This window comes from Sinocyclocheilus rhinocerous, unplaced genomic scaffold (assembly GCF_001515625.1).
Source record: "Sinocyclocheilus rhinocerous isolate Xijiao unplaced genomic scaffold, SAMN03320098_v1.1 scaffold504, whole genome shotgun sequence".
Classification (NCBI taxonomy): Eukaryota; Metazoa; Chordata; class Actinopteri; order Cypriniformes; family Cyprinidae; genus Sinocyclocheilus; species Sinocyclocheilus rhinocerous.
The window spans coordinates 846354-858637 of NW_015645076.1; the positions used below are offsets into that span (position 1 = coordinate 846354).

Genomic DNA, 12284 nt, shown 5'->3' on the forward strand with positions numbered 1-12284 from the left:
TTGATTTCCTATTTGTAAACAAATGCACACACACACACACACACACACACACACACAAACACACACACACACACACACTGGTTTCCATGTTTTATGGGTACACTCCATAGATAGAACTTTTTGCATTTTTAGATTTTCAAAAAATTTAATTCTGAATGATGTATAAGCTGTTTTCCTCATGGGGGCCACAAATGTCCTACTATTATTATCCTTGTGGGGACATTTTGGTCCCTATAACATAGGGAATACAAGGTACACACACACACACACACACACCTTCTGTGAAGCAGGCCTCTGGGTCCAGGGACTCTTCTGGCTCCAGCTCCACAGACTCCACCCCCTCTCCAGGGGGTCGGATATCCACTGTGCTCCCTTCTGAAGAACTGAGAACCGCATCAACAGGCAGCTTCTACATAGGCATCCATGCAGCCACACAACCAGAAACAAGAAAGCAAACACACACACACACACACATACACGCACAAGATTAGGCTTGACTGAAGCACACCATCTCGTCCATTTTGCTTTTGCAGTTATTCTCAGTCTCATGCAGTTTCAGATCATTCAAAAGTACCTACAAGCCTGTGGATTTAGATTGATTTGATTAATTTAATTGATTTTCTAATTAGCAGCCAGGCGTGAAGACAAGCGTCTCTGGCTTCACCGTATAATCTCACAGTCAGCTGTGGGTACATTTGATGTGCCTTCATTCCTTCCTCATGCATGTTTTTTTGTTTCTCAAGGTGCATTTTTTTTCTCATCCAAGCTTGTGATCTTGTCATCAGATGTTGAGTGCTTTGAGTATTTTCATGTCCAGTGCAAATGTCAACCCCTTACCTTTCCCCACCCCTTCCAAAAACAAATGGTTTCTATTGGATAATCCCAATACATTTGTTTGATGTGCATTCCTTCCTCATGCATGTTTTTTTGTTTCTCAAGGTGCATTTTTTTTCTCATCCAAGCTTGTGATCTTGTCATCAGATGTTGAGTGCTTTGAGTATTTTCATGTCCAGTGCAAATGTCAACCCCTTACCTTTCCCCACCCCTTCCAAAAACAAATGTTTTCTATTGGATAATCCCAATACATTTGGATTGGCATGATTCAGATTATCACATGACCCCACCCCATAGAGTGCAATCCCTTGATTGACATGAAAACACAGGCTGGAAGTCCATTCCGTTAAGCAGTGGTCAAGCTTCGGTCCGCCAGTCAGTTTGAAGAGGAGGGGAGCCGCATTAGCGTTAACTAACACCAGAGCCACATGCTAAGTCTGAGACAGCATTTCATTAGCTTTGATTGGGGAAAACAACTTTAACTGGATCTTAACACGGAGATAGCAAGCTCTTAGGAAAACATATGAACTTATGGCTCAGAGAGCTTTTCTATTGGATGGCATCATTTTCTAATGATATTAACCCTTTAGACGTTTGTTCATCAGTGGTTAAAGACTATTGTACAGCTATTTTGCAGAACAATGGCAAATAAAAGCTTCTCCCAGAACTAAATTTGTTGATTTAGGACTCTAATTATATTGTCTGATGTTATTGTAGATCTAAAGTACTGGGTAATAACTCATTATTTGACATAATAATGAAGTTTTCCTGACCACAGTGTATTTCTTAAAGTTATTGACCCTTCTGACGGTTTCACTGAACTGATAAAACGGTCAGTTAGAGAAACAGAGAGGCTAAAAAATTCATAGAGGAGGATGCTGTCTAAAACTGAGCTGGAGCGCTGGTTGCCGTGGCACCCAGCTAATGCGGCGCGGAGGAATGATGTAAGCATGCTGTGTGCAATTTCAGAATCTTCCAGAATGCCTCTAACATTTTAATCACAGAAGGAATATAAGAGGCTGAGCAAACCTGAACAAGCTGCCCTGAACCAGACTGAATGGATTCACTATAGTCTCTAAGCTTTAAATAAGCCTCTCATTAATCTGAAATATTTTTGATGTAGAATCTAAAGCAAGTCTAATTGATGGATTAAAGTCTAAAGGTTGAAATGTTCAGATTTGTTTCCTAATCCCGTTACTCTCTGGTACTCCCTAAATTCCAGTTCATGTCTTTGAACACAATTAGGAACAGATCTATCTCATTGGCAGAGAAATATAAAGTGGCACGAGGCACAGAAGTTGTAAAGTCGAGTTATCATGAAATATCTTTCTAAATTAACCGTTGGCTTGGTTCCAACTAGAGCAGAACCTCCTGTTTGTATATGCACAAACAAGTGACATAAATGCAATTACTGTAGCAATTACACACCTCAGCAGATTGAGAAATGCCTTCTAATGGCCGACTGCTATGAAGACAGATTCCCACTATTGCAGCAGTTTACAGTGCAATGTATGACTGAATATTTGCAGATTTTTAAATAACAATATGATAATCTGCCTTTTAATATGCAAAAATATTAATATAATATTCAAAAAGAATTATTCACAACTCAAAAGCAGTTGTTTATCATAAAACCCTATTTATACCAAGCTTGTAGCTGAATCAGCTAGCTTTCTTCATTCTAATACAGTATGTATCATTCAGAAATGGACTAATTCTACATTGACTACATTGACACTGCAATAATTAAAGTTTTCTGTTTTTCAAAGCTCACCTCTCCTCACACACGTACACACACACACACACACACACACATGCACACTCAACCGCTTCCTGTTTCAAGGTAATTTAGCTCTGAATGCTTACTGATAGCTTGTACACAAAAAATAAATAAAAATGAAACATACAAGCTAATGTGACAGAGAGATGTTCGATGGGCTATTGATGTAAAATGATGATCTTGCTCATTCCATATGACTGAAGGTACTGCAAAGAAGCCCAGTGCTACAACAGAAACACAAAGTCATGTAGAAAACAACAAACCAAAACAAAAAGGCTGACAGCTGTCTCTCTTTGGTGCAAAATAGGGTTGTTTAAGAGGGAGGGAAGGGCACAGGCATTGAGAAACGAAAAACAAAAGGGCAATCCGATCCAAAAAGAGAGATAAAATGAGAGAGAGACGAGAGTTTGGTCTGATTTAGATGACAAAGGCAGTCTCCATGGTTAGTGTGGGTGAGGAGGAAGGTGAGTCTCTTACAGGGCTCTCTCAGAGAAAACCTGGGGTTCGTCTGTCATAACGCTGCAATAACAGGTCACACACAGAGAGGAGATACACACTTCACATAACATGGATAATAACGTCTGCAACTTCAACACTGAACCACTTAAATTAGATATAGAAATAGTTAGAAGAGGGGAGAGAGAAATGATTAAGCACAGTGACAGTACTGCTGGAAAAGCATGGAAATGTGCTGGAATACAAACACACACACTCACACACAGCCAGACAAAAACACATAAAAAACACACACACACACACACACACACACACACACACATAGTTAAGCATACTCAATTTCACCCTGGGCAAGGATGCTGAATTTAGCAATTTCCTCAACAGCCTCATTCATAGTCTGGGATGCATGATGCCATGCCTGCTCAGTTGGTCGTAAATAATACACATTAGAGTGTGTGAGAGGTTATGTGTGTGCGAGGCTGTGTTGTACTGATATAATGAATATAACTCAGAAAGTCTACCTGCTACAGTGCCCAGAGGTTTGTCTTAACTAGCTGCAGATGAACAGGGGCAAACTGACCTGAAGCCCATGGAACAGTAAAAACACACACACTGTCCTCATCAGTGGCGGCCAGATTATCGGCACTGAAAGAGCTCAGCAGCAAGGCCAGGAACAGGTTCAACACCTGCCACACAACAACACACACTTTGAGAATCAGCAAGATCAAACACAGATAAGATTAACAGATTCGACTCAGAAATGATCACAATGATCAGAACATGTCTGGGTCAAAAGTTTTGGGTTAGGAAGATTTTAAAAAATATACATATTTTCATTTAACAAGTTAAATTGATTACATTTTACTTAAATTGATCAACAGCAACAGTAAAAACTTTTACATTGTTACAAAAAAAATTATATTTCAAATAAATGCTTTAACTATTTTCAACACTGATAATAATAAGAAATGTTACTTGAGCACCAAATCTGCATATAAGAATGATTTCTGAAGGATCATGTGACACTAAAGACTGGAGTGATGGCTGCTAAAAGAACTGTGTTTCATGCATTTTAAAAGTGAAATTTCTGTTTAGCCATAGAAATCTGGCTTACCTCTTTACTGCCCTCGATGTCAGACGAGTCACTACTGAAATCTTCCGTGTTCAGATTTTCAAAGTCCGACTCTCCCACCGCAATCGGTACTGTAACAGTGAGGCTGGGATTGTGTATGAACGACATGTAGCCGCCTTCCTCAATTCCATACTTTACGTGACCTTCCACTCCATTACCAGGGGAGACGCAGCCCTCCTTCAGATAGTCTTTTGTGAGGTCGACGGCCACCGGAACGTGATTGGACAAGCAATTCTCCTTGCCGTCACTGTGGAGGTCATCAAGGGGTTTCTCTTCATCTAGAGCACGAGGTTTGGAGCCGGCCAGGCAGAGGCTTTGGAGAAAGTGGCGTAAAGCGGACTTGACCAAAGCGATACCTTTCTGTATTCTGCCCACGGCGATCTGCAGGTTGTTCATTTCGCTGTCCTCATCAGTGGCGGCCAGATTATCGGCACTGAAAGAGCTCAGCAGCAAGGCCAGGAACAGGTTCAACACCTGCCACACAACAACACACACTTTGAGAATCAGCAAGATCAAACACAGATAAGATTAACAGATTCGACTCAGAAATGATCACAATGATCAGAACATGTCTGGGTCAAAAGTTTTGGGTTAGGAAGATTTTAAAAAATATACATATTTTCATTTAACAAGTTAAATTGATTACATTTTACTTAAATTGATCAACAGCAACAGTAAAAACTTTTACATTGTTACAAAAAAAATTATATTTCAAATAAATGCTTTAACTATTTTCAACACTGATAATAATAAGAAATGTTACTTGAGCACCAAATCTGCATATAAGAATGATTTCTGAAGGATCATGTGACACTAAAGACTGGAGTGATGGCTGCTAAAATTTTAGCTCTGCATCACAGGGTTAAAAAAATTACATTTTGATTTTTTTAAAACAGAAAACAGTTATTAAATTGTAATTATATTTTAAAGTATTACTGTTTTTCCAGTATTTCTGAAATGTAGCCTTCGTGAGCAAAAGAGACTTCTTTTAAAAACATTAAAAAATCTTACTGACCACCAATTTTTCAATGGTAGTGTACCTCAAAATTTAATTAAATTAAAATTAAATTAACCCATGCATTATGGTAATGAAAACATGGAAGGAAAATACACTTAATTGTCATGAAAATGCAAAAAATCTTAATGGCTCTAAAACAAACCTAATTTACTCTACGCAAATTATAATTTCTAATTTTTTCTTTGTTGGAGGAAAATAGGAAATGTCAATGAGATTCACTCTTACAACAGGATCATGATCAGTTCTGTTTTGAGTAGACTGAACAATTTAAAATTGCTTTGCTGGCTCTAAGTCATGCTCCAACAGAGGTCTTGGACTTTATGCTGAGGAGCATGCATGCAGCATCATGCAAAAGCAAATATTTTTGCTTACCGATGTCATTGTAGAACATTGCATTCACATGTGCACTAATGACAATGGTTAATTTATTCCTTAAGTGTCTGAAATATCTAAAGTGTCTAAACTATCTAAACAAGTACATGAAATGTCTGAAGTTGCAAAGTAGGAAAGTGTTCCTGGATCAACATCCTGTAAAATAAACATAGTCCTAATCCCAAACCTTAACCATTGCATACCTAAAATCAGATGGACAGGAAGTTGCTGAACTCAAGGCCCTAAGCCTTACCCTTATTTTGAACTCAAAATATGATTTGTTCATATGAATGTTGTTGCAGGACCTACAAAGATGTTGATCCAGTAGCACGTCCTACTTGGCAAAATCCCATTTATCAATGCAGAAAGCATAAAATTGCAAAAGTAAATGTACATGAGAGGAATAAAAAGGAAGACAGGAAGAAGAAAGGTAGAGGGAAAGCCTATCTTCCAGGTGTCTCCGTGTGGCATGACTGATCTTACCACCAGATTCCCAATGACCATGACCATCATGAAGACGATGAGACACATTGACTGCCCCGCCACTTCCATGCAGTCCCACATGGTTTCGATCCATTCGCCGCAAAGCACCCGGAACACAATCAGGAAGGAATGGAAGAAATCGTCCATGTGCCACCGCGGCAACTCACAATCATCTGAGATCTTGCAGACACACTCACGGTAGCTCCTTCCAAACAACTGCATTCCCACCACAGCGAAGATGAAGACAATGATGGCCAGGACGAGGGTTAGATTTCCCAAAGCACCAACTGAGTTACCAATGATCTTTATCAGCATGTTCAGCGTGGGCCAAGACTTTGCCAGCTTAAAGACTCTTAACTAAGAGAGAGAATGAGACAGGGAATATTAGAAAAGAGCTGTTTTGTGATCAAGCCATTACCCTGAATTCATGGAGTCTTAAATGTATAAAAAAGACAACATTTGGGTTTCTGAAATGGTATCAGCCATACAGTAGAGTCCAAAACTTGCACAAGCATGTAGCTTTCATAAAGCTCAAGTGCTACTGTCTTGAATTTTACTCACATTATGTTGATGACACAATTTATAATGAAAATAACAGTATTAAACTAGAAATAAAGCAAAACAAGCATTTTCACTAGTGGTCTTAAACCTTCGAACACCACTGTATGAGATGAGAGATTTGCTCACCAATCTAAAAGACCGCAACACAGAAAGTCCCTCAACATTGGCCAGGCCCAGTTCCATAAGACTCAGGCTCACGATGATGCCATCAAAGATATTCCAGCCTTCTTGGAAGTAGTAATATGGGTCTAGAGCAATTACCTTTAGACACATCTCTGCTGTGAAGATTCCTGTGAATACCTGCACAGAGCCCAAAAGGAACAGATTAGCACCAAAACAATCCTAACGACTACCAACGGAACTAAAAATCTCAACACAAAACCAACAATAAGAACATTTACATAGTGCACTAAAATGTTTCAAATCTGCATTCTCAATGTTTAAAAAAAGATTTTAATGCATCATAGGAGTTTGCTTAAACTTAGTAGTATAATACAACTGACTAACAGTTTTGTACAGGTGCATCTCAATAAATTAGAATGTCGTGGAAAAGTTCATTTATTAAAAATTCGTGACCGTTGTTTTGTTTTGATCTCTCCGCAGCGCTTCCGCCTTCGTCTCTTCTGAGCGGCGCAACGCCGATGTCTTACGTCATCCGCCCAGAGCTGCTTCCGTGTACAACAGTGAGCGCAAGCTAGATTAAATTGATTATTACGTTTTAAATATGGTTATTTTTCTTACATCGATTCGCTACAGGAGGCCTTTGTTCACCCCCCGGAGCCGTGTGAGGCACTTTTTATTATGGATGGATGCGCTTTATTTCACTTCTTTTGGACTGATGAACCGCAACACCCACTGACTGCCATTAAACAGCTTGGAAGATCAAAGACTATTTTTAATATAACTCCGACTGGATTCGTCTGAAAGAAGAAAGTCATATACACCTAGGATACCTTGAGGGTGAGTAATTCATGGGCTAATTTTCATTTTTGGGTGAACTAACCCTTTAAATCAACAAAATCAATAAAAAAAAATACTGTATTATAATGAGAATCTGGCATTGAGAGCTCACCAGGTTCCCAACTGACAACACATGGTTGAACCCGTCTGTCATAGGGTAGTGTTCCATAGCCATGAAGAGGGTGTTGAGAACAATGCAAATGGTTATGGCCAGGTCTACAAACGGATCCATCACCACCATGTTCACAATCTCCTTCACCCTCAGCCAGGCTGGACAGCAGTCCCAGATCAGGAAGCTGTTGGCAAACTTGTACCAACATGGAGGGCACTTCTGCCGCGATTCCTCAAGTTCTGTGAACAGAAATCATTTAATATCTATTAAATGTTTAAAAAAGTATGGCTTTCGAATCGCTTTCAAATTATGGTTGAATTGCAAAAAGTTAACATGTCTGCATTGTCTGTTGGAAGATTGTGTGTGTATGTGATGACTGAAAATTAGATGATGAGGTTGAGAGTGCATGTGAGGCATTCAAAAATAATTGCACCGGCATGTCAGCAGTGTCAGCAGCTACATGACTTAAAGTCAGTGTTTAAAGGTCAGTACATGAGTGTGAGAGTGGTGTGTGTGTGCATATGTGTGTGAGGGTGATCTTATTTGCTTTCATAGCTAATCGTATGTAAATTGTACTTGTACGTTTTTGTATGACTAGATATACAGTGAAATGTATAATATAAACATACTGACAGCATCTAAAACAAACTTGTTTACATATATGTAACTAATTCACCTGTAGTTTTACCCGAACATATGTTTCTATAGTTGTACAGAAACATTTGCTAGGGTAAAACTACAGGTGAATGAGTTGAATACACAATTGAACAAATCATGATTTGTTTTTATAAGTAAATAACAGAAACTTTGCCAGAGAAAGCCAAATTTATTTAAAAATGAAATACAAATGGAGCTAAATAAATAAATCAATAATATTATTTTATTTTATTTATTCTCTTTAGAAATCACAGAGAACAAAATGAAACCATTATGTCAAATTGCAAAAAAAATAAAATAAACTGTTATATGTGATTTTAACACATTTGTTTACATGTGTGAGGTCAGTGTGTTTCAGACCTTCCATAGTATTTGTCAGAATACTGGCCACACTCAGAGCTCTTTTTCTGGCTACCGTCTCATCCAGATAATCAGACGGCTGGTGTGATCCTGAACGTTTTTTACGTGCCTCAGACTCAGTGGTTGTGCCCTAGAAAGAAAGAAAAACATATCATGAGAATTGAGCATTTTATTGTTTTTTTTTGTTAGTTTTTTTATTATGCAAGTAAAGAATATGACAATATTTACATGTGCCAAATGCAAAATTACCAGGACAAACAAACATATACTCTATACCAGGGGTGGTGAACGTCAGTCCTGGAGAGCCGCAGACCTGCAGAGTTTTGCTTCAACCCTAATCAAACACACCTGAACAAGCTAATCCAGGTCTGAAGGGTTACTAGGAAGCTACAGGGCAGGTGAGTTTTAATTAGGGTTGCAGCTGAACTCTGCAGGGCCGCGGCTCTCCAGGACCGGAGTTCGCCACCCCTGCTCTATACTAACAACCAACATTACATGTTCATTCTGAAAAACTCCTGTATGTGTATTTGTGTGTCTGTGTGCTTGTGTGTGAGTGTGAGTGTATCTAGCATATAAACCAAAGAATATTTAACAGATATATAACAGATACAGGCATTTCAGTTGCTCTACCTCAGGTAACAAACGTCCGATTGGTGATGTTGGCACAGATGTCCCGCCCACCAGGGAGACCACTCCATTGCAATCGACTGTGCAGTGCATTTTTCCGTTGGCTGGGAGCATAATTCTGGGAGCAAGGCTGCAGTGACTGACAGTGGAACTTCGTCTCTCAATACAATGAGGTACGAAGAGCGATCCGCGGCGACTGTCACTATCCTCAAACGTGCTGTGCTCATCGTCCGCAAAATCATTCTCGGAGCCAAAATCTCGCGCTCTACCGCGAAAACTGAACAGACTGGTGCGACTGTTCCTCCTTGGGGAGAAGAGAGATCCACGAATGCTGAGAAGAGACTGAAAAAGACACAAAAACAAAAAACTAAGAGAAAATGTAAAGTACATACATTGTACTTTTTTAAAATGAAGATTAGAAATTGACTGATAAAGTATTTTTAACACTGATACTTATAGATTGTTTATGTGTCCAATAACCAGTACACAGAACACATTTGTATTTATTATTCTAGTCCTAATATTAATAATTAAATCATTCATTACTAAAGTCTGAAGGTGAATATCTTGCTTTACGACAACAAAGGGCCCTATCATACACCCGGCGCAATGTTTTTTGCTAGTTTCAGCCCGACGCAGTTGTCATTTTCACGTCCTGCGCCACGTTGTTTAAATAGCAAATGCATTGGTGCGCCCATGGGCGTGCTGGTCAGAAAACAAGGTGTGTTAAGGCGCATTGCTATTTTGAGGCAACTGAAATAGACTGTGCAATTGACCAACAAAAACCTGGTCTAAAGTCTGACGCAATATTTTTTTTCTTTTTTGTTATTTAAAGAGCATGTTAGTAATATGCTCCAATAGGCGGGTGCACAACGCGTGTACACTTTGCTTATTACACACACAGGGATGTGCAGCAGCACACAAACATTTTTAAAAATGAAAAATTAAAGGATTAAAATGTAAAGATTATTATTGTGTACATACATATAAAAATGCCTACATGTCATAATGGATAGTCTTTGCATGTATCAGAATTACGCGCACGAGCAGATCCGTTCCCTCACTAGAGAAGCGTTCGGTTTTTCCACTTGCAAATTCCGCGGATAGTCATTTCATGTATCAGAATTATGCGCACAAGCAGATCCGTTTCCTCGCTAGAGACGCGTTCAGTTTTTCCGCTTGTAAATTCCGCCATGACACGAGAGCAACTGGCTTTTAAAGGGAATGGGAGATGAGACTAACACTTGTTAGCCCAAAACACACCCATTACTCATTAAGAGAATAGGGACAACCCTTTTAGACTACGCGCCGGTTGTGCCGACCATTTTTCCCATCCTTAAACTAGCAAAAGTGGATTCGGACATGCCCTAAGCGCAATTGCACCATGCGCTTAGATCATTAAAATAGGGCCCTAATACTGCATTGAAAAGCTGAATCATTTTTGCAGGAAACACATTTAATTAACAATAATATGAATGCTGTTCCTGTTGAAAATTGGCACTGTGGTGTCAAAAGCTCTCTAAAAAGACTAGGTCTGGCTAGCAAAAGCAAGTAGCAAATTATGGTTCATAGCTATGATCTAAACTAAAGGCTTTTAGCTATTTAAGAGCACAAGCCCTTTGACGCGTCCTACCCCAAACTCCAAAATACATCAACACATGAACACATAAATTTCTTTAAGACCTACTATCTTTGTACTAATGTCCCTGTAGATTTAGTTGTGTTTGTCATCATCAAAATGCCTGCTCTTAGTTTTGAATTCTGCATGCTGTTGGCATTTCTACCATCAGCTGGTGCAAAAGTGTGTAAAAATTGGTTAATTTTGTTTCTCTATGTTATGTCATGTGCTCATATTATGTCATATTTCAAAACTGTATATCCGATTTGTCTCATGGTATTTATATTGTGAATAATGTTACTGCAGATTAATTTGCATGCATATGCCAATGGTAGCATGTATGTTTTATGTTTTACAATAGATTTCTGGTGGATTAAGATTTGTTAGAATTAAATGAAACCACATCTCAACCACATTTACATTTGGGTTATTTTCGAGGCATCTGTGTAATGCATCTGTGCCACCTTTAACCCTGTAATCCTCTGTGAATAAGTGCATAGCTGAACATTTTAATGAGCTAATATTTTCTGCCTCCCTATCACACTTCTTGAGTTGATTAGCACTCCGCCCACCTCAGTAACAATATAGCTGAGAAGATGAGAATTATCTGACAAACTCAGAAACGTTTATTAAACAACATTTCCCACAATGCCACACAAAGAAGGTGGTCACCTGGTTTGGAGTGGAACATTTCTTCTCATACGAGAGTCGGTTGGCATCGATGGAGAATCGAAATCCAGGCCGTCTGATGCTGTCCTCTGAGGCGGACTTATGGAACTTTTCCTGATCGGCTTTCTCTTCTTCTTCCCTTTGTTTTCTTTTCTTCCTCCTATTCCTTCGCTCTTTAGCGCTCTTGGAGCTGAGTCTGGACCCTCCGGAGGAGCTTTCCTCTGACAAGCCCCCCCTCCCGCTGTACTCCCCACTCTCTGTTGCTGCTGCCACGGCAACCTGCCAACCAATCACAGCGCAAGCACCGTTGTCAAGGGCAACCAGGGGTAGACTTAGTTCAAGCTCACATACCGAAAGCAGAGACAAGAGATGGATAAACAGTGAGCACTGAAGAAGGAGGGAGGATCGCTTTATGTGATCAGATTAAATTACAGGTATTTGTCATATTGTTGACCTTTGCCACTTTATTCCCATTCTCAGTAATCCTTACTTACAACTGCATTATGTTTTTAACTTTCTTTTTCCTTATTATGTCTTTCTAACTTTTGGAATCACATCTAATAAGCCCAATTACTAGTAAAAAGTAAAAGTAACTCTGACCTCTCTATCTATCTATCTATCTTCCACCATAGAGAACGCACAGTC

The 12284-nt window shown here is 39.2% G+C and overlaps 1 protein-coding gene across 1 annotated transcript in view; it reads right to left on the reverse strand.

The window, feature by feature from the left end:
• The window catches only part of LOC107705566 (sodium channel protein type 2 subunit alpha-like), a 39347-nt gene that overhangs the window by 11058 nt on the left and 16005 nt on the right, over nt 1-12284 (reverse strand). The window contains exons 11-18 of the mRNA XM_016508888.1: nt 11643-11918; nt 9356-9694; nt 8726-8855; nt 7709-7947; nt 6763-6936; nt 6076-6432; nt 4185-4676; nt 277-409 (exon numbers count right to left, since the gene is read on the reverse strand). Of these exons, the coding sequence (XP_016364374.1) occupies nt 277-409; nt 4185-4676; nt 6076-6432; nt 6763-6936; nt 7709-7947; nt 8726-8855; nt 9356-9694; nt 11643-11918 (2140 nt within the window). The remainder of the gene's footprint in view (nt 1-276; nt 410-4184; nt 4677-6075; nt 6433-6762; nt 6937-7708; nt 7948-8725; nt 8856-9355; nt 9695-11642; nt 11919-12284) is intronic.